This window comes from Camelus bactrianus, chromosome 13, assembly GCF_048773025.1.
Source record: "Camelus bactrianus isolate YW-2024 breed Bactrian camel chromosome 13, ASM4877302v1, whole genome shotgun sequence".
Lineage (NCBI taxonomy): Eukaryota > Metazoa > Chordata > Mammalia > Artiodactyla > Camelidae > Camelus > Camelus bactrianus.
The window spans coordinates 72992027-73015300 of record NC_133551.1 but is presented as its reverse complement, the minus strand read 5'-3'; the positions used below and the strand labels follow the sequence as shown (position 1 = coordinate 73015300).

Here is a 23274-nt window from a genome sequence, read left to right as displayed (position 1 = left end):
CTACTGCGGCCGATTCCACGAGGCCCGGTTACTATCAGAGGTCGCCGGGAACCCGCGGGCCCCGACACTCTTCCGGTCTTCCTTGACCAGAACCCGGACAACCACCTCAGGCCCCCAGAGTCCCCTCTGCGCCTTTGCCCAACCATTCCGTACCACAGTTCGGAGCGAGGGACCCCGCCTACCTGAGGGCCCCGGCCCGGCGGACGCGCGCAGAAGGAGCACTTCCGCCGGACGCACGGACTTCCGGCCTCTGGGAACCAATGAGGGAGCGGCCGCGGGTGTTACCTTCGCTGGCGTCCGGACTGCCGGTCGTCTCCCGGAGGACTCGGACCGGTCGGCCCTGAGGACGTGGTAAGTCCCCACCCCGGGCCCCTGAGAAACCTGACTTCAGGGGAGTCAGCCAAGGACTCTTTTTTAAAAAGTCGCAAGCCAGCACAGGGGAGTTCAAGATGTGGGGTCTTTGAGGGTCAAATACAACTGTCCCCGAAGCAAGGGCAACCTGCCTTTTACGAGTTCTTTCTGTGGAACCAAAAACCTGGGTACATTTGCCTCTGACCTTCGGAACAAGTGAATTCACCCTGGAAAAAAATGTCTTTTCTAGAGGGTTCTTCAGCTTATCGGAAGTGGGGCGGGGGTGGGAGGAGCTTCTATTTTCTCCCAAATCCTCTCCAAATCTGTAAAAGACCAAATCCACCTTCCTGGAAGCTGTTTGGCTCTCCTCTTTAGAAGGAGTTGCGCAACACTCTCAAAGTTACTCAGAAATTAGGTAGAAACCGTTTTCAGCTCATCTCCTTTAAGTCACTAGTCCACAAGACACCATCAGGGTTTACGGCGAAATTGTTTCAGAGGTATTATCTTTAAAGTTAATTCTGTTTCAGGCTCCCAGGGCAAACTCCCAAGATTACCATTAGAACTCTACGGGAATGAATTATTTGTCAGTTATGTCTGATCATAAAATTTCTTACTTATCACCATAAATTGTTTTTCAGAGTTACAATTTGGATGTGAAGTCACCATTCTCAGCCCAACCTAGAGAAGACTGTTGACACTCAAGTTAGAATGGTTCCAATAACCTACCTTGCAGAATGCTTCAGATTCACAGAATTTACTTTGTAAAAGTAAGTGGCTTTTATGTTAGTATAAGTATCTCTCATTTTTGTTATGTGAATATGTGTGGAAGTCTCAACGTTTTTGAAGTCTTAGTAACAAATAGGGTTAGTGCCACATAACACAAAACTGGGAAATATACTTCTTTCACCATTTGAAGAACTTTTTGCTGAATAAACATTTTCTCACTATGGGCTTCCCCTAATTGTGATCATGATAGTAAGGTGTTCTATTCAGGCATTTGTGTTGGTTTTAGTGTGTGCAATTTTAGAAGCTGTGGAGGAAAAGCCTCACCATATATTCATTGTATGTGCCTCCTCCTCTTTCTCAATGACTTAATCTGATTCAGCAGGTCTCTGCTGAGAGTAGTCTTACATACCTTTGGGTTGTTGTTTAGAGTTAGTGGCTAATGAAGAAGTATTACTAGTACATAGGCAAGGGAAGTTGATTTGGGTTCCAGTTCTCAAACAAAAAAGAAACCAAGCCTGGAGGACGAATGGGGAGGGAAGAGAAGAAATTGGGAAAAGAGGAATGAATGTTAGGTAGGTAGTCACAGAAGAGAGCATTGGGGAAAATAACCTCAGAACTGGGAGTCATAACTGGAAAACCAGGTAAATACTACTTGGCAGCTGGAGGAGTTTAGAACACTTTAGCTTGAACTTGGGATGGGAGTCCACAGACCACAAGTTGCTACAGCTAGGTAGGGAGAATGCAGGGACAGATGAAACCTGAGCAGCTAACAAGAAGTACCATGAGCCAAAGACTCTCTGAACGTATGGACTTCTTTTAAATGTCTATTGGTAGATAATCTGTACTGTCATTAAGTCTTGTGTAACTGTTAAGAGTAAGAACTTTTAGAGTTGAGGTTGTTACATGAGCTGTGAGATCTTGAGCAAGTTAATCAACAGCTTCAGTTTCCTTATATATTAAAAAAAGAGATAAAATAGTGCCTTCTTCACTGGAGTGTTGTAAGGATCATGTGAGTGCTTAGTATAATTGCTTGGTACACAGGAAGAACTCAGTGAGTTACTATTAGTATAATTATCACCATCATTATAGTTACATAGCATAATTAGATATTTATTTATAAAGAATAAACCCAGTGAGAATAAGTGAATGTACTGCTGTTTTGTTTTGTTTTTTTTTTACATTTCTTTGTTGGTGGTAGGTAATTAGGTTTATTTATGTATTTATTTTTTAGAGGAGGTACTGGGGATTGAACCCAGGACTGTGAGCATGCTAAGCATACGCTCTACCACTTGAGCTATACCCTCCCCCAATGTATTGCTATTTAGTGAGGAGCACACAAGAAAAAAAATGAAGATTCCATGGCAGGAACCCTGAAGCTTTCTGCCCTCTGTTTTCACTTTCCCAACCCCAGGCAGCCATTGAGCTGCCTTCCACAGTAAACTGTCTGTTCTATAGTAAACTGTCTGTTCTAGAATTTCATGTAACTGGAATCATACAATGTGTACTTTTTTGTATCTGGCTTCTTTCACTGAAAATAATGTCTCTTGAGATTCATCCATGTTATTTGTGTCAGTAGTTTGCCCCTTTTCATTGCTCAATAGTATTCCATCATATAAGTATACCAACTTTGTTTTTTCATTCATTCATTCAATTCTTTTTTTTTAACATTTTTTATTGATTTATAATCATTTTACAATGTTGTGTCAAATTCCAGTGTTCAGCACAATTTTTCAGTTATTCATGGACATATACACACTCATTGTCACATTTTTTTCTCTGTGAGTTATCATAACATTTTGTGTATATTTCCCTGTGCTATACAGTGTAGTCTATTCTACAATTTTGAAATCCCAGTCTATCCCTTCCCACCCTCCACCCCCCTGGTAACCACAAGTCTGTATTCTCTGTCTGTGAGTCTATTTCTGTCCTTTATTTACACTTTGTTTTTGTTTGTTTGTTTGTTTTTGTTTTTGTTTTTTAGATTCCACATATGAGCGATCTCATATGGTATTTTTCTTTCTCTTTCTGGCTTACTTCACTTAGAATGACATTCTCCAGGAGCATCCATGTTGCTGCAAATGGCATTATGTTGTCGGTTTTCATTCATTCAATTCTTGATTAACATTTGAGTTGTTCCCAGTTTTTGGCTATTGTGTATAAAGCTGAACTGTACAATTCTTTGTGTGGACATATGTTTTAATTTCTCCCCATTATTTTTAAGCTATCCTCTTAATTTGTCCCCAAAATCCTTTCTTTATGGCCTCCTTAAGGACCTTTCTCCATCAATTATTTGCTTTCCTGCAGGTTCTGTGGCTTCCTAATTGTGCTCTTTCTTTAACCTACCAACATTCTAATTCTATTCTTCAAAAAAAAAAATGAAATAAACAATCTTCCTATAACCATGATATCCCATTGAAGGTAGTCTTAGTGTCTCTGGGTTTTATTGCCAGGTTCTAGTCTTTCTGTTTCTGTCTGCCTGCTAGATCTCCCTACTTGCATGTCCTATGTGTACCTCAAATTCAACACCTGTAAAATAGTAGTCTGTCTCTTAATGCCTTCCCTCCATATACCTTCCAACCTGTGCTTAGTTGACTCCTGGCTCACCATCTACCCTGTCGCTTAAGTCAGAAATCTCTTTCCTTCACCTCCTCTCCTCCTCCATTCAGTCAGCTGATCCAGTTGTAAATCCTTGACACCATCCTTTCCATTATCACCCTTCATTGTCCATAAGAGGGGACTGCAAGAGTGCTCTAAAGCAGTGCTTTGCAAACTTTAAGTTGCATGCAGATCATCTGGGGATCTTGTTCTATTGCAGATTTTGATTCAGTAGATCTAGGATAGGGCCTGTGATTCTGTATTCTAACCAGTTCCCAGGTGATGCCCATACCACTGGTCCATTCTGTCTCACTCATCCTCTTGGTAATGTCATCCAGTCTCATGACTTTAAATACCATTTATTGCAGATAACCTCAAATCTAGAAAATCTCTAGTCTGGACCTCTCCCCTGAACTTGACTCTGTTCTCCATTGCCTGCTTCACATTACTATTTGGATATCTAATATACATCCTGAATGTAACTTCTTTATACACTGAACTACTGATCTTCTCCCCTAAACCTACTCCACGGCCATCTTTCTCTTCTCAGTTAAAGGTAACTCTGTTCTTTTAGTTGCTTAGGCCAGAAACTTTTGGAGTCATCTTTGACTCCTCTTTCTCTCACAACCCACATCCCCTCCATCAGCAAATCACATTGGCTCTACCTTTATAATATACCTAGAATCTGATGACTTCTCATCACTTCTGCTACCACCCTGGTTGAAGTCAGCATTAGCTCTCACCTGGGTTACTGGAGTAGCTTCCTATCTGGTCTCCTTGCTTCTACCCTCTTTCCCTCTACATTCTGTTCTCAGCTTCAGCAGCCAGAGAGATCCTTTATTGATTTATTATTATTATTATTTTAAATTTTATTTTATTTTATTATAATTATTTTTAACATTTTTATTGAAGCATAGTCAGTTTACAATGTTGTGCAGAGAGAGCCTTTAAAAATATAAGTTAGATCATGTCACTCCTCTGCTCAAAAACCCTGCAATGGTTCCCTCTTACTTTCTGATGACATCTACTATTCCTCTGTCTCAACTCTTCTTCTTTTTTTTTTTTTTTTTTTTATTTTTGTTTTATTTTGTTTTGCTTAAGTATAATCAGTTTACAATGTTGTGTCAATTTCTGGTGTACGGCGTAATGTTTTAGTCATCCATATACATACATATATTCGTTTTCATGTTCTTTTTCGTTAGAGGTTACTTACAAGATATTGGATATAGTTCCCTGTGCTACACACTATAAACTTGTTCTTTATCTGAGGCCGTGTAAGCCTCATCTTGCCAGCCCTCAGGGATTCACAGTATTCCCAGAAAGGATAAAGAGCTGACAGGTTCCCCGGGACTCAGCAGCACATGGAGGGTGGGCTGGCTGCAGGGCTGCTGGGAAAGCAGGATCCCAGCTCAACCCTTCTGATCTCTCAGGAGATCCTGGAGCAGGACAGGCTTGTTTCTGCCTCAGGGCTTTTGCATTGTTGCCTTTGTTTAGAACATTTTTCCCTCAGATGTCTGCATGGCTCACTCCCTTGTCTCCTTTAATTCTTTGCTCACATGTCACATGATAGGCCTTTTCTGCCCACCCTATTTAGAATTCCAACACTCCTTATCCTCTTGCCTTGCTTTGTTTTACTCATGGCCTCATTATTTTATGTGCCACATATATGTATGTATTTTGATTATTGTTTGTCTCTCAACACTAGAATGTAAACTCCATGTGGATAGGGAATTTTGACAGTTTTGTATATTGGTTTATTCCCAGCATCTACAGCTAGCCATTGCTCCAGAAATATTTGCTGAGCCATAATGAACAAATTAGAATTATTTCTAAAGTGCACTGGTACACTACTCCCTATTTAAACCCTCTAATACATCTCCCTTCCCTGCAGGATGAAATCCAAACTCCCTAATACTGCATCTGACAGTGGGAGCACTAAAGCAGTCTTCTACTAGTCCCATATTACCTTTTTTTTTTTTTTTTAATTCTAGTAGAGTAGAAAAAGAAAGAAAAATTCTTTGTGGAGTATTTTTGACCTTTCTCCAATGAAATGTTTAACTGACACATGTCTAATTAGCAATTCCATTTTTACATATCTCTATTTTTATATAAGTAGAAAGTATATATTGAATACTAATGGCCCATTGTATACAGCTAAACTTTCAGATTAAGAGGAGCATTTAGAAATTCAGTATTCAATTCAGTTAGTAATTAGAAGGGTTGCACTTTTAGGGTTTAGCAGCTGTGGAAAAAGTAGTGTGAAGACTAATTTTAAATCTCAGGGTTTTTAAAAATTTTAAATGAAAAAGTAGTGAATGTCAAACATCAATTATTTTTTTCTTATAGTAAATTTCAGAATGTAATACTTAATGTTTTTAGTTTCTCAGATTTCCCTGAGGTTCTTCCAGAAAGCTGCTCATAGATGTACATACCTAACATTTTGCTTGTAACTTCAGAGACGTTACACCTTTGAAGCCCAGGTCCCAGATTAAAAACTGCTATAACAGCTGCTAAACCATAAAAGTGAAACACTTCTAGTTACTAACAAATTTTGTTAGTCTGTGGAACTATACCTGATTGTGGCTATTGAAATTATGAGGGGGCTAAAATACCAGTTTTAGAATTTTATAATTTTCATCTGTAGCAGAAAGAACATAATTTATATTTCATAAGATATTGGTAAGCTAAAATAAATGTTTTGTAATGAAATTAACTCTGGTGAACACAGATTTGGTTTTGGAGGAAATGATAAAACCATTAAAGTGAATGAAAATTCAATTTTATAGGTTATGGATTAAGGTGCTGGTTCAAATTATGCTTTAAGTTATGCTTATCAGTTAAGAAACATAATTTCATTTTCTGGAGTTATGTTAAGGATGTTGCATAATTTCAAGACAGAAGTATCAAGCAACCTTGGTCTTAAGAAGCAACCTCTTGCATTGAGAAACAGTCAGTTAAAAATTTCCAACTAGCAAAAAATGGTTGGATTTTGGATACATTTTGGGGGTGAGCCATTAGGATTTCCTGCCAGTGTGTGGGGGAAGAAAAAAATGTATTAAGGATGGTGCGGGGTACTTGGCTTTTAGCATCTGGAAGAATGAAGTAGTCATCAGCTAGGATTCTCAGGTTGATCAGGTTTAGGGATGAGGAGCAAGATGGAACACTCAGAAAAAAAGAATCTTCTGATAGAAATCCTGTCTTCAGAGAAGCTGACATTTATCTGGCATGTTAATATTTGGCTAATGAGGTTTAGAGAATGTAAAAGGCTGTTCATTATATTTATTGTTATTTTTAAATAGTTTCTGTTAATCATAGTAATAGAATTATCTCAGGAAATTTCACTGAAATACTGAGTTACTCAAGTTTCTAATTCCTAAGTTTTAATCTATGTCTGGGTGTGGAAGGTGCTCAGAAAATGTCAGTGTGGTGGATGGGTACGGTGTTTGTTAGGTCACTTCCCCTCTGGCACTTACCACCTGAACAGAGAAGCAGATGGAAAACAGTCATTTCCACTTGTGAAGGTCTGTGCCTGTCACAGATGTGTTGGGAGATGTTTGCATCTGCCGAGAGATTCTGTTCTTTTCCTCAAGAAGTGGAGTTGTCTCCACTTCCTAAAGACTTTGAGAGCATCTGTGAGTAACTAGCTCCTACTTAAAATCCCTCTGAATCTGTGGATACACACAGAAAAAGCCAGAAGACGAAGCATCATGCAGGTCAATTGGCTGTTTTGTCTAGACAACAATTGACTGTTGTGATGTGAGAGATTCGTGTAACCCTGATAGGGGAGATTGTGATGATTTCTTCTCTAAAATTTCCCACTGTGCTTTTAAAGCAGCAATGAATTGATCTTGTTCAAATATATAGTCTGGGTCACTGTGTTCTTTTGAAATTAGACCTTTGTTCATTACTAAGAGTTGTATTTTCCTTCTTCCTTCTCAATACTTATTATTATAGCAACCATCCAGCTGATGCTGCCAGCTTCACTGAGACAGAAAAGAGGTTCAGAAAGCCAAAGTAATGATCTTGAAGTATCTAAAAGGAGATCCTGATTTGAGGTGAATTTAGTTGTGATGTCAACCCACTGGTCTTGGTTGAACTTTTCCTTTTTAATCCATAGTCAGTGCTCATTAATACTTAACGACAGTATTCTTCGCAATGGCTAGTTTTGTGGTGCTTTCTGTTGTCAGAGCTCTGGTGCTCAGCTGCCCATTTCACCCGGGAGTAGCAGGGTGGAGATGGTCACGTGCTTGCTGGCAGTGGTCAGGTGACAGTGCTGCTGGGAAGGGCTCAACCTGCCAACAGCATATCTGAGGCAGGAGACTGGCAGGGCTCAACCGCCGTCTTCAGACTGTTGATTTAGCATCTGGCCTTGGACAGATCACAGTGGCCAGCCAAGTCAGCCCCAGGCTTGAGAAAAGCACTGTAGGGTAAAGAGTGGAATCAAATTGAATGGAATTTAATTATATATCCCATTCTAACCCTCTCCGCTTTCTCTTTCCTGTCAGACCCCATAGCTGCTTGGAGCTGCTGCTTTAAGAGGAACCAGGGCTTCCCCTTGCGAAGTGACAGTCTAGCTGAGCGTGTGTGCTTCCCTTGAAGACCGGGTTTGGGTTTGACAGGGCTGGGTTACTGGGGAAGTTTTTGCTTACCTGTAGAAACCAGACTGCTCACGGACAGCAGCACAGATAAGTAGTACAGTTCAGGAGTTGTTTTCTCCTATATTTGGGAGGAAAAAAGCACTGTGAAGAATATCTGTCTTTTAATTGGAACACATATTTAAAATGTTCTTGCCAAAATGATTTAAACAAAGGCACCAGCTTAGCAAGAGACAGAAGGCTTGCTGCTTAATGGGCCAAACCCTGTCCAACAGTTCCACTGTTGATTAATATAACGTAAAAAAAAAAAATTCTAGTAAAGTGGGATTTACCTCCACAAAAAGAAAAATCTCTCATGTAATTTTTAAACTTTCCCTGATGAAATCTTTTAACTGTGACATGTGTCTGATTAGGAGTTCTGTCTCTCCTGTCTATTTCTATTTTTAATATAAGTAGAAAATAAATATTGAAGACTAGTGGTGCATTTTATACAGCCAAACTTTCAGATTAAGATGAACCATTAGAAATTCAATATTTAAACACGAACACAGTCAGTTGCCAAAAATGTTAACACTGCCGTGCAGACTCCTTCACTGAAGGATCCCACACCAAATACAGAAAACATCCTCTTCAGTGCCCGTGGGACCGGTTCCATCCAAGTAAGCAGCACAGTAAAGCCTAAAAGGATGGCAGAACAGCATCCGTTTAGTAGGTGGAATCACGTCAGACGCACGTTCTTGAATGCAAACCTAAATGGAAAGTGTTTTCTCTAGTTCCTGCTGTGCAATAAAAGTGCCCAAAATCTAACCAGGCTAAGGTTTTCCTTTGATAGAGTTGTATTCTCACTATTAGCAATGCTGGTGATACTAACTGTGACTGTTTTTGAATAATTCCCTCATTACCTCACTTAAACCTTACAGCAAAAATATGAGGCAGGTATTTTTTATCTCCCTCTTAGGAATGAGGAGAGGGAGGCTCAGAGAGGTGGTCTCTCCTGCTGTGGTGGGTGGACGTTTGAGCTGACCTCCCTCTGTCTCCAAAGCCAGTGCTCTTCACCCTTAACACACATTGGCTCTTGGCACAGTTGTTATTCAGAGGGGGTTCTTTCTAGAATCGTGCCTGAGACACCCAATAACTACTTTTTTATTTTATAAAAATTTAGACCTAGTCTTTGTTTAAATTGCACGTCACTCTTACAAGTACGTGCAAAATAAACAGTAACTAAAATATATTAGTTAAGTTATTCCTAAATTTTCTCCACATTTTAGAGTCCAACTCTTCCATGTCACTTTTTGAGTTCAGTTAGTTGAGGTCCCTGGTTTTCTTACCCATGTTATCTCCTCAGCAGCTATTTATTGAATGGGTGAATAAATGTGATAATTTTATAACTGTAAAGAATTTTATACTATCAAAACAAAATATTTGTGTTTAACTTAATTTGGTTTCACATTCAGATTGTAAGACAGCTAAAAGAGATACTAAGGAACATTTAAAAAATTTCTTTCACCTGAATTTTATTTATTTATTTGTTTGTTTGTTTATGTACTTATAACACCTTTATTGTGGTATGATTCCTGTACAGTAAACTACACATATTTCAGATGTACTATTTATTGAATTTTGATAGACATATACACCAGTGAAACCACCACCATCACAATTGAGACAGCTAACATTTCCATCACTCCCCAGAAGATGCAAATCTCAGACTCCCAATTTATCCCTTCCCACCCCCTTTACACCCTGGTAACCATAAGTTTGTTCTCTATGTCTGTGAGTCTGTTTCTGTTTTGTAGATAAGTTCATTTGTGTCCTTTTTTTAGATGCCACCTGAATTCTAAGTGTGAATTTTTTCTTAGAATTTAGCCTGTGAGTTTATGTTAAAGAGCAGGGGGTCCTATCTTACCCGTTCTTATTCTAGCAGTGTCTGGCAAGCAGTATACACTCTTAAGTGCTTGACAGAATGACTGCACGCTTACCAATTGTGAAGAAAGTAAGGATGATGTTACCAACCAGGTTGGTAAGGAGAGGCTGACTGCAGTATCGGGAAGATCTGGGCCTAAAAAATCAAAACACCAAGTCATACATTCATTTATTACTTGTTAGAAGAAATTCATGCTGTGAGTGTAACACCAGCAGGCACTCATCCTTGAATTCTAATCCTGATTCTGGCACTAGGTTCATTTGGCTCTAGGCAGCTCACTTCTCTCAAAAACCTTGGCTCCTTTATCATGACCACAAATTAATGCTGTAAAACAGCCCACAAATAACATTAAGAGTTAATAATCTTCTTAATTGGTAGACAAATAATGCTTGCCATTTTTTCTAATTCTTATCAGTTTGATGTTTTGGTGAGAAAATGTTTTGTGGAAATTCTGGCCTTCTGGAGTAAGGAGCTGTGCCTCACCACACACAAACTTGTTTCCGTGGAAGCTGGCAAGTTTGAATTAGGCTAATTACAATGAGTGTGGCAGTTTCCATTCCTTCCCCATCACTTAAGTGGATTCGCAGTTTTCAGATTTTTTTTTTTTTAGAATTTTCACATTTTTAGAATTATAATTTATTTTGAATGTGTCAAATTGCATTTGCTTCATTTGCCCACTGAAAAAGGTATTAACTGACTTTCCAACCGAGACTGATTTCCAGTATAAAATCTGAAATAGCAGGTCAAGTCACAATCTGGTCAAGTGTGCCTGTGTCTCCCTCAGCCCTGTAGACATTAGCGAATGCTAGGCTGTTGGGACTGGTCTCTGGGGAGTCCATAAATTGAAATGTTGGTGCCGTCATTGTCTCCCATTCCATGATTTCTTTATGAAAAGAAACAACTGTTGAGTAAAAGTTAAACTCAGTCTGCCCAAATCCCAGCTATCCTTGTTATACTAAGATTTTTTACTTTTCAAAGAGGTGAGGCAGGTGACTACCATTGATAATAGGGAAAAACCATGGGGCAGGCTGCAGTTAAGCACGCAGCAGGGTGGCAGAGAGCCCCGGCGCTGTCTGCACAGGTAAGACAGGCGTGCTGAGCTGCCAGGTGAGGGGCTTAGCTGGTGAAGGGACTTACCTGAGCAGAACATAGAACTGGACGGTCAGGATGGTGGCCCCAAACAGGAAAACTGTCACTTGGCTGCATGGGACACAATGAGTTACATTTTATGTTACTTTTTTAGTGATAAAATGGCTTCCGGAAACCAAATTCGGGTTCTATTTCATGATAATGTTACATCAAGCCACAGAAATAAAGTTTTAAACATAGTAAAGAAGAATTGAGATCCATCCCATTAGAGCAAAATATGTCTAAAAATACTTCAGTTATAGTAGTGACCATTGACTGAGGTCCTACCGTGTAGCGGGCACTGTTGGTACTGGTCTCCAAGGGACGTTTAGAACCTTGGTTTCTTTGCCATGACTGTAAATTACTGCTGTGGGACAACCCACAAGTGATAGTAAGAGTTACTAACACTCATGATTAGTAGACGAATGTGTCAGACATTTTTAATTCACTTTCTCATTTCATATGCACAGAAATCCTGAGAGGCTCATAAGACTGTGGTTTCCCATTTTATAAATGAGGAAACTGAGGCTCGGAAAGATTAAATGTCTTTTCTGAGGACAAACTTAGTACCTAGTAGTACTAAGTGGTAGAGCTACAATGTGAACCAGACCTAAAAGTCCTGACCACATCCCCGGCTGTGCTGGCTCAGCTTCCATGCGTTGTTCGCATGAGTGTAACCCATCAGCTGAGAGCTAACCTACCTACCACAGCTTACACAACCAAACAAAGCCTGCAGTTACTGCTGGAACATTTTTGAAATTCTTCTTCCGAGATTACACGTGCTTAGTTTCCATGCCTGTAGGAGAATCTTCCACCTTGACTAGTAGTTCTGTGTCTGTCTTCACTGTAAACTGTTACCTTCATTTTTTATTTTATTAATAATTGGGTTTAGCACTGAATGACTTCAGGGTATTTGTAGAAATCAGATCTCTCCTCCATAGACAAAGATTTATCCTCATTGAAGGTACTCAAAAAAAAAAAACAAGCAAGTTCCAAAATAAAGCCCAGACTATTTAAAGCAATGGCACATTTTTAGAACTAGAATAGTTACATGTTTAAGGTTACTATTTTTAAAGGAATACTGTCCCATTAGAGGTGTAAATCTGAGGGGTTGTCAAGTCAATCCATTAACAGCAGCCAACACAGATTTAATTATATTGAGCATTCTGAAATGTGACAAGAAAAGCCAAACAGTTACTGTTTTGTTTTGGGGTTTTTTTTTGTGTGTGTGTGTGTGGAAAAAGTTAATGTTTTAAAAACTGGCTTAATGTTTACAAAATGTTTCATTAATGTTTACACGTCAATTTTTTTAAACTTAAGGAGGTAGGTGATTTTAAAATTGAAAGTAAATTTTAGTTAAACTAAAGAAATGAACTTTTTGTCAGCATGGACTGCCCATAATGTAAGTGTAAGAGACACTTACAGCCTGAGCTGATGAGATCTTGGCAGCCAGCAGTGCAGGCGATAGGCTGTGTGAGCCAGACAGAAGTGAATCATGGTGCCTCTGGTCCTGGAATATCCGGAGCAGGGAGGGGCTGCCCTGTTAGAGCCCCCGAACCTCTTCCACACCCAGTCTTCACCTGCCGAGGCCCCCCTCCCTATGCACAAACCCGGCAGGGAAACAGGAAGTGCTCTCCCATGGAGAGGGACAGATCCTTGTTCTTTTAAAGCCACTCTGGGCTGTGGTAGGAGCTCACTGTAACTTAATACTTTTATGGCTTTGAGGGTCTAAAGTCTACTCTGAGCTCAAATTGGCTGTTAACAGTGCGTTAATAGAACTGAGCTGGATATTTGAGACAGGTCATGAATGTGAAAAGAGAAAGCTTCCTTTCAGCTGAGAGATCAGCTACCCCCATCCCCTTCGTCAGCCCTTCCCCTGGCGAGGACCTGGAAACCTGAGCTCCTCCAGGGCAGGGGCTTCAAGCTCTTTGTTCCATCCTTTGGTGAGCAAGTAAGCAGTTCCCTTGGGGACCTGTACCTCCTGCTCTCTACCTTTCTCTTCTTCCAGCCCACAGCTCAGTGTCCCCTGGGGAATGGTCCCTGAAACTTGAGACGGGTGGGGCTGAAACTGACGCTGGACTCCAGCTGAACCCAACCCCTCCATCCTAGTCCTGAGAAGTGCTCCGTAGCGGCCGGATATCCTGATACCCCTGTAGGCCCAGGGGACTGTGGGGGTGTGGTATTCACCGCTGCCTGCCGCACAATACCACGGGTACTTTGCATGGGAATTGGGGGACGGCCTGAGGATGGAAGGGGGAAACAAGCCCCAAGTGAATCCTGGTATTCTCCATGGGATGATAACTGAAAGGTGAGACATTTAAATAGTAACCAGTGAACCCCTTTTAATGCTGTGTGGAGCATGACTGACTCTTCTCTCTTTTATTTCCTATTAACAGTTAGCAGTGTCCCTGCCACTGTTTGGGGGACCTTAAATGGTTATTGACTAACGTTTCCTAATTTCCATTCCCACTGACTGTACCTAAACCGGGGCTCTCATTGCTTTGTAACTGGCCTTCCAATTACTCCAATAGCATCACCATCACCAACATTATCACTTTCCTACCATTTATATTAATGCCGTGCCAGGCAATGTGATATGTGCTTGGCCATATTACATCATTATCTCTATGTTATAGATGAAGAAACTTAAGACATAGAGTTTAGTGATTAGGTCAAGATCATACAACTATATATGGGTTTTAAGCACCTATGTTACCTTATTTTTCTAGAACATTGTTTTTCTAGAACCCTGTTGTCACTCCATTGCTCAGAAACCTTCCAAGTTTCCCGTCGTCTAAGGAACTAAAGTTCACATTCCTCAATTCCTCAGCTGGGAGGGCTCACTTCCAATCTACACAACTCCAGTTTCTCTCCCATTTATCTCCATTTTTTGGTGAGAGAGAGCCCAGGAGTCAGGAAACCTAAATTCCAGTCCTGGTTCTGCCACTCATTAACTTTGTCCAATGAGAGTGTAAAATCTGAGTAAGGGTAAGTTGATCAACTTAGCAGTTGGGTCTGAACACTACTGGGCTACAAATAAATGGTTCTGGTGCAGGTCTTTTGAGTGCTGGCAAGTCTTAGAAGTACACAGTGAGGTGTTTTATGGCCTTAATTTTCAGTTCATTCTCAACTTATTATTTCTTCTTTGAGATGTTTGTAATAGTGAAAAATTAGATAATCCAGTGATAGAAGATGAACTAGAAAAATAAAATATCTAACAGTAGATTATTATTTGGAACAAACTAAATGCCTCTGGCCAATTTTTTTTTGTTTTATGATGAGGGTTAAATGATAATGTGCATGAAAGTAGTTTTATAAGTTGGAAAGTATCATTCAAATGTTGGTTTGTTTTTGCCATTTGTTATATTTCTACATTAATTATAAAAATACTTCAAGCTCTGCAAGTAATTCCCTAAAAGCTCCCAAAATGCTTTGAGCAATTTGGCATCATTGGAATTATATTTCTAAGTGCTCCAAATTATTATTTTGAAACATAATTTGGATAGATAAGAATATTTTTAAAGCTTTACAATAGCAAAATTATTTTATTGATAGTTAATGGGGAGTGTTTATTAAGGAAATGATTATAACTATGAGTGATTTGAGTTGGAGATGGAGAGGTTCACTGAGTCCCAGCACAATGAATGAAAAAGATCCCCCACTAAGACACATCATATGGCATTTCAGAACTTTGGGGGTAAAGAGACCTTGCTTCAGATCTTCCAAAAAGAAAAGGTAGGTTACATGAAAAGGAACAAGAATCAGAATGGCATGAGACAGACTTTCAATCACAGTGTTAGATGCTAGAAAACAATGTAGGATACATTCATAATTTTAAAAGAAAATTATTCCAGGCTAAAATTCTCTTAATTAAGGAAGAATAACGACAGACTTATTTTATGTCATGTGCTCTTTGTTATAAAGATATTTGAGGATGTGCTCCCAAAAAGTTAGGAAGTAAAACAAGAAAGGCAATGACGTGGTTCTAAGAAATAGGGGATCTAACTCAGGAGAGAGGTGAGAAAGATTTCAGAATGACAGATGCACAAAGGGTTAGGGATTTTCAGTCCAAATTAGAGAAAGAGAGTTTCAGAAGAAAAAGCCTTTAGGAAAAAACAAATTCAATAGAATAATAATAGTTGGCTGAACCATTTGAAATTGACATTTTTTGAAGATCAGAAGGAGTTGAATTATAGCAACATGATATGCAACATTAATAATAGCTGAATTCATAGTATGTTCACTACTTGCCAAAAGCTGTTTTATGTAGTGTACGTGTGTTGTCTCACAATAATCCTGAGGTAGGTACTATTATTTTCTATGTTTTAAGATTGAGAAAAACTGGGACAAAATGAAGGTTTGGCTAGGGTTAGGTTTTCCAAGGTCATCCAGCACATATAAGTATTGGAGCTGTGGTTTGAACTCAGGTAGCCTAATTTCAGAGCATAGGTTCATAGCTTTTACGCTATAGAGGCAAGAGATTGGAGGATACTTTTTTGTGAGCTCTGACCAGTCCCAGCAGAAAGACCTGCAGTACGGACAGCCAGGTTATTGTACAATGAAGCCCTTGGTGCAAAAGCCCTGCCTACCCACTTGGAACTTCCTATCAGCTCTTTGAAGGAAATTTTAAATATATCATTAATATTGGTAGAAAAATAAGAGAGGTAGAAAATTTAAATGAAAGGTGAAACCAGAACAGAATACCATATAAAGGAACCATTCAAAGGACAAAAATCTTAAAAACTGAGTATAATAGCATAAATGAAAAGCTCAATTGGTGGGGTGGAGGATGAATCTGAGGATATTTAGAAATTAGAGCATGAAGGCAAATGATGGGAAACAGAAGAGAAAGGATAAGAAAATTAGAAGACTTGTCCTGGTGCCTCAGCTCTTGTCACAGGCATTTCTGCAGAGAACAGAGAAAATGGGAGGCAGAAAACCATCGTGAAAATAATTCAAGGACATTTTATAGCACTGAAGGTTATGAGTTTTGCTTTTGAAAGGGCCTGTTCAAGGCCCAGCACAATGGATGAAAATAGAGCCGCCCTGGAGGACATCACTGCAAAACTTCAGAATACTGGGGACAAGGAGAAGGTCTTGTAAGCTTCAAGGGAGAAAAAATGTAAACCACATTGAAAGGATCTGAAATTACTGGAAGTGACTCTGAATTTCCCACTGTTAGCACTGCAGTCTAGAAGCAATGCCTTCAAAATTCGGGGAGGTGCTGACTTTCAATATAGACTAGAGGTGGCCTCTCTGCCTCTCTCTCTCTCTCTCTCTCCCTCCCCATATATATGGAGAGAGGCTATGAGCGCTAATCCTCACAGATCATAAGAGAAAGTAAAGAGACATTATTTACGTTAGATAAATTTAAAAATTGCATCGTAAGCACGTAATATAGAATTACAGTAGAATCTACTTGAAGGAATACTTGAAAAAGTTAAAAGTGGTTACTTTTAGGGATTTGGATGGAGGCGTTGGTGAGCAGGGTGTGGTCAATGACTTTTGGTTCCTGGAGAAGGAAACCATAAATAAAATGAAAAGATGACCTACAGAGTGGGAGAAAATATTTGCAAAGGATGCAACTGACAAGGGCTTAATTTCCAGAATATATAAATAGCTCATATAACTTAATAACAAAAAACCCCAAACAAACCAACCCAAAAATGGCCAGAAGACCTAAACAGACATTTGTCCAATGAAGACATGCAAATAGTCAATAGGCATATGAAAACATGCTCAGTATCGCTAATTATCAGAGAAATGCTAATCAGAACTACAATGAGTATCACCTCACACTGGTCAGAATGGCCATCATTCCATTCAAAAGTCCACAAATGATAAATGCTGGAGAGGGTGTGAAGAAAAGGGTACACTGTAGATGGGAATGTAGTTTGGTGCAGCCATTATGGAAAACAGTATAGAGATTCCTTAAGAAACTGAAAATAGACCTACCATATGATCCAGCAGTCCCACTTCTGGGCATGTATCTGAAGGAAACTCTTAATTTGAAAAGACACTTGCACCCCACAGTTCATGGTAGCACTATTTATAATAGCCAAAACATGGAAGCAACCTAAATGTCCATGGACAGATGACTGGATAAAGAAGTCATGCTATATATACACACACACATACACACACACAGAATAGAATACTACTCAGCCATAAAAAAGAATAAAATGATGCCAGCAACATGAATAAACCTGGCGATTGTCATGCTAAATGAAGTAAGCCAGAAAGAAAAAGAAAAATACCGTATGATATTACTTACATGTAGAATCTTAAAAAAAAAAAAGACTTATTTACAAAACAGAAAGACTCACAGACATAGGAAACAAATTTATGATTGCTGGTGGGGAAAGAGGTGGGAAGGGGATAAATTGGGAGTTTGAGATTCGTAGATATTAACTACTGTATGTAAAATGAATAAACAACAGGGCCCTACTGTATAGCATAGGGAACTATATTCAATACCTTGTAATGGCCTATAATGAAAACGAATATGAGAAGAAATATATATATATGTATAAATGAACCACTATGCTGTATACCAGAAATTAATACAACATTGTAAAGTGACTGTACTTCAATTTTCAAAAAATACAAGAAAAAAATATGTTCGTTCCATATGGGCCTTTTGTCACCCTGTGATTTCTAAATCTATATACATGAATTTGTTTAATAAAAATTTTTAAATTTTTAGTTTTAAAATCAGTTGTCTTGCATTACTTCATTAGGGTTATGAAAGGATCAGATGGAATATTTGATATGAAAAAGTTTGTCAATTGAAACTGTTATTCAGTTGAAAGTGATAATATGATCATGTTGGCTAAGAGGCAAAAGGACGGGTTGCTGGGGAGTTACATTTGGTAGATGAAAATGTCATTGTATCTGTTAACTGTGGCCACAGTAGTGTAATCACAAAACAGTACACGTTCATGTTTCCTTATGAGTCCAGGCTCAGCTTGTGGGTTCGCTGATCCGATCCGGGCTCAGCTGGTCTCATCTGGCCTTGCTCCTGCATCTGAGCAGACTGTCTGGTTTGGCTGCTCTAGGGTGGCCTCAGCCATGTAGCTGGCGATTGGCTGTCTATGAGCAGGCGCACCAGCTTTCTCCCGCATCTTCTGTCACCCTCCAGCAGGCTACTTAGCCTGGGCTTGTTTCTGTGGTGGAGGCAGGAGTCCAGAATAGAGTGGGGTGTATGGCCTAGGCATTTGAAGGCCTAGGCTCAGAACTGGCGCACACACTTTCTCATCTGCCGCATTGTTTTAGTCAAAGCAAGTCACAAAGGGTGGGAAGGAGACTCCTTCCCTTGGTGGTAAGAGCTGCAAATTCACACTGAAAAGGAAAGGAGGAGAAATGGGGCCATTTTTGCAGTGCATCTAGCATAGTCAAATATTTCCCCATCTATTTGGAATAAGAACATGGAAGGACATTAGAAGACCGGTAACTGAACTTGCTTTCTTTTTCCTTTGTAGACAATACGAGAGGTGTAAGACTCTTCCATTTAGATCCACAACTTCAAATTCTCAGCATGGAAAACTCAGAGAAGACAGAAGTGGTTCTCCTTGCTTGTGGTTCCTTTAATCCTATCACCAACATGCACCTCAGGCTGTTTGAGCTGGCCAAGGACTACATGAATGGAACAGGTAGGAACAGTAACCTAAAGCAATGATGGGGTTCAGAATACGCTACCCCAAATATGGCCCCTTGCTATATTGTATATTTTAAGCTGAAGGAGTTTGGGAAAACAACAGAAGCAGGAAGGTCTCTCTGACCTCCTTCCTTCACCCCTTGTCCCTGAAGCAGGTTGTAAAATCTTCGTGTGAAGCAGGGGAGGGTATAGCTTGGTGGTAAAGCGCCGGCTTAGCAGGCATCAGGTCCTGGGTTCAATTCCCAGTACCTCCATTAAAAATAATAATAGGTGGGGAGGGTATAGCTCAGTGGTTAGAGTGCATGTCTAGCATGCACGAGGTCCTGGGTTCGATCCTCAGTACCTCCATAAATAAATAAATAAACCTGATTACCTCCCCCACCAAAAAAATATATATATATATTTTAATAATAGACAAATAAACCTAATTACCACCCCCCCCAAAATAAAATAAAACCTTCATGTGAGAGATGCCCTCCCTAAACCCAGAGGAAAGGAGCATCCTTACCTTTGAGGGCAAAAGGATGCCAAACGAATAGGCCTTGCTAAGTTTCCCTGAGTTTTCTACACTTACCTTGTACTCTCTGTCCTGTCATATTTCCCCATGACTGTCCACTCTTCGTCAAACCTAGCATAAAAATACTTCGGTTTAACTGTTTCTTGGGGTCTTCATTTCCTTATGAAGGCTCCTATGTCTCATGAATCTTGTATTAAGTAAATGTGTGTGCTTTTTTCCTGTTAATGTCTTTATCAGTTTTACACCCAGCCAGGGACCCCTAAGAGGGTAGAGGAAAACTTTTTCTCCCCTACATACACACAGATTTATTTTGTTTTGTTACATAAATGATCATGTGCTGATAAATTAGATGGATGGGCGCTCAAACTCTCCAGTGACCAGGGGACTAAAATAAAAAATTAGATATATTTCACCCATCACATTGACAAAAATTTTAAAACTTGATAATGTCAAATGACAGATGTTGGGGAGGAATAGGCTCTTGCATATGCTATAGGTGGACAATACAAATGGAGTTAGGCTTTTTGCAAGGCAGTTTGGTGATACCGATCAGAATTTGAACTGTGCAGAGTAGTGGGGAGTTTGTGTTTAATGGGTGCAGAATTTCAGCTGGGAAGGTGAAGGAGTCCTGGGGATGGACAGTGGTCGTGTTTGTACAACCACGTGTGTGTACTTAAACTGGTTAAAGTGGTGAATTTTATGTTTATATGTTTTACCATATAATGTTTAAAATTAATAAATAAACCTGAATCCCTGTTAAAAAGGGTGGGGGGGTGGAGATGTATGATTATAAAACCATATTGATGATAATATTTCCTGTGCATAAAATCTAATTCCTTACACCTCATATCAAACCTAACTCTTTTCCCAGGAAAATACAGGGTTATCAAAGGCATAATTTCTCCTGTCGGTGATGCATATAAGAAGAAAGGACTCATCTCTGCCCATCACCGACTTATCATGGCCGAACTCGCCACCAAGAACTCAAACTGGGTGGAAGTTGACACATGGGAGAGTCTTCAGAAGGAGTGGGTGGAGACTGCCAAGGTGCTAAGGTATTCACAGTGAAGTCAGCTTTGTCAGTTCTGAGATATAATGGTTTGGGGGCTTTGGTGGCTTTTGGCGTGTTTCTGCGCTGCCCGTGTCTGAATATACAGATTTGTAAGGCTGTCCCCAGGGCCGGAAAGGCTTGGGCCGTGCCATTCCGAGGTCATGACGTGAGAAGATTTAGTTAAATCACCCATGCCAAGGGTTTAGGGTGGTGGTTAGCACATAATAAATAATTAACGTTAATTCTTGTTATTGTGACACAGACGCAAAGCTTAGAATGGTGATAGCTACCACTTGCCGTCCTCCCAGGAGTTTCCTTGCTTTCCATTCTTGACAGCCAGAACCCAGGGCTACAGTGGACTGGCCAGCATCCATTCTGACCCAGTAGTACTGTGTGCAGGAAGGCGTCCGTTCTGACTGGTCAGGCACTGTGTATATCTGTGGATAAACGTTTCTAACATCACCCAACCTTTAACGTTACATGAGAGGCTCTTAGGCATCTCCAGAGGGATGGTATTTCAGTCGAGCATTGTGAGGAAGAGAAATGTCCTGTTCCTTTGTTGGTCTGTAGACACCATCAGGAGAAACTGGAGGCTAGCGCCTGTGATGACCAGCAGAGCTCACCTGTGCTGGGAAGGCCTGGACGGAAGAGGAAGTGGGCTGAACAAAGACAAGATTGTAGTCAAAGGAAATCCCCAGAGCAAACAAAAACAAAAGGTCTGTCTGTTTTACCAGGACGTACCAACGAGAGCTAAGCAGGCTCTAGGACTGAGCAAACCCCCTTTGTATTTTCCTTTCCTCTTCAATGTCTGGGGGTGCTTGGAAAGTGCCCTGGTTAGTTTTATGATGGGAGGAAGAGAGAATAAAAGGCACCCTGAGCTTATTTCTCCTACTGTAGACCTTAACTTTTGAGGTGTCCTAGATCTCTTTTGAGAATCTGAATCCAATTAAAAAAAAAAAAAAAAAAAACTATGAACCCTCTAGCCAGAAAAACACATATACATATTCATCTTTTTTTTGGTGGTGGGGAGGTAATTAGACTTGTTTATTTTAATGGAGGTACTGGGGATTGAACCCAGGACCTCATGCATGCTAGGCATTCACTCTACTGCTAAGCTATACCCTCCCCCTTCATATTCATCTTGATGCACGGGTGATTAAAAAGGCAAGCCCTGAAACTATGTTTTCTTCTTCTCAGATGTGCCAAAGGTAAAGTTGCTGTGTGGAGCAGATTTCCTGGAGTCCTTTGGTGTCCCCAATCTGTGGAAGAGTGAGGATATCACCAAAATAGTGGGAGAATATGGGCTTATATGTGTTACTCGGGCTGGAAATGATGCTCAGAAATTTATCTATGAATCCGACGTGCTGTGGAAACACCAGAACAACATTCACTTGGTGAATGAATGGATCACCAATGACATCTCATCCACCAAGATCCGGCGAGCATTGAGAAGGGGCCAGAGCATTCACTACTTGGTACCAGATCTTGTCCGAGAATATATTGAAAAGCATAATTTGTACAGCTCGGAGAGTGAAGAGAGGAATGTTGGGGTTATCCTGGCTCCTTTGCAGAGAAACATTGCAGAAGCTAACACAGAAGAAATTCTCTAGCATGATGTTTTGGGCTTCCTTTTTGGGAATTTGAAACAATATGGGTGTTACTAACCGGGGAAAGGAATTCTGGTCCTCTCTAATAAACTAAAGTTTGAAAGTTGGGTAAAAATCAGTGGTAAATTAAAATCAGGTTTATCTTTTCATCAGAAATTGTGATGAATGTTTTCAGTATTTTTTTTTGAATATGCAAGTCCCTTTATCTTTAAAACAAGAGTTAGCAGCGCTGAAACCAAAAGAACATTCAGTCAGACTAACCACAAAGCAAATTTAAAAAGGATATCCTGGCTTTACCACATAAAGAGAAAGTATGAAAAGTTAAGAGTCCATTTGAGATCCTAACTTTAGGTATGAAGGGAATGAACATTTTATGCATGCCTGTTTCTGGGCAGCCCTCACCCATGGTGGCCAAAGAAGTCATTCTCAAAGTAGTGAACTTGTAAAATGCATCGCTGATGAGTCATCTCCAGCTATGCAAAATGCGGTCTGTGAATGGCCTGGCAGAAACTTGATGCCGGTAGTTGGTTCTGTGTAGCACACATCAGAAGGCCAGTGAAGCTTTGCTAAGGCACGCTTGCCTGGAGCACCACCTTTGGAGGTAGAGAGAGGGGTCCAAGCCCTCTAGTGTTTAGAAAGGTGCACAGGTGTCTTTGATGCCCACAAGAGCTAAGGAGTCTCCTGCCTCTGCATGTTCTGCGCATTCTCTTAGCACAGCCCAGCTGCAGCTCATGTTCTAGTCCTGGCCATCTGCCGACCTTGTACCTTCAGGAACAACCTCAGAGGGGACGTCGTTCCACCTGGAACAGAGAACCACAGACAGTGGGAGATCTCATTCAAGGGCTTTATGAAGCATGAATGCTCTTCACTTTACTGATAGCTTAATAATCAAACGATGAATGGATGTGAGGAATGCCACACTGGGCCAGCCCAGCAGTTCCTTTAGCTCAGAATTTTGGACACTGGCCAATGACTTGTGGAAGAACCATGATCCATGATCTCAAGGTGAAACACTTGAAGAGCCCTGCTGTTCCTCTCCGGCCCACTGCGAAGCTGCCATTTGTGAATTTAAGCAGAAAAAGAGTCTGTTTTCTTACACCTTTTCTCTTCTTGTCCTTTGGTA

The 23274-nt window shown here is 40.2% G+C and overlaps 1 protein-coding gene across 3 annotated transcripts; it reads left to right on the top strand.

Moving 5' to 3' along the window:
• Nucleotides 1–216: 216 nt before the first annotated feature.
• NMNAT1 (nicotinamide nucleotide adenylyltransferase 1) lies at nucleotides 217–22307 on the top strand. 3 transcript variants are annotated; one of them, XM_010957577.3, is made up of 6 exons: nucleotides 217–351; nucleotides 990–1118; nucleotides 18801–18971; nucleotides 20365–20548; nucleotides 21115–21260; nucleotides 21742–22307. In XM_010957577.3, exons 3-6 carry the CDS (start codon nucleotides 18857–18859, stop codon nucleotides 22152–22154), a joined length of 858 nt encoding a protein of 285 aa, XP_010955879.1. In that variant the 5' UTR covers nucleotides 217–351; nucleotides 990–1118; nucleotides 18801–18856; the 3' UTR covers nucleotides 22155–22307. The 3 variants fall into 3 exon arrangements, with proteins under 3 accessions (XP_010955879.1, XP_045374511.1, XP_045374512.1); XM_045518555.2 differs by lacking the exon at nucleotides 217–351 and adding an exon at nucleotides 716–848; XM_045518556.2 differs by lacking the exons at nucleotides 217–351; nucleotides 990–1118 and adding an exon at nucleotides 13359–13627.
• Nucleotides 22308–23274: the final 967 nt, after the last annotated feature.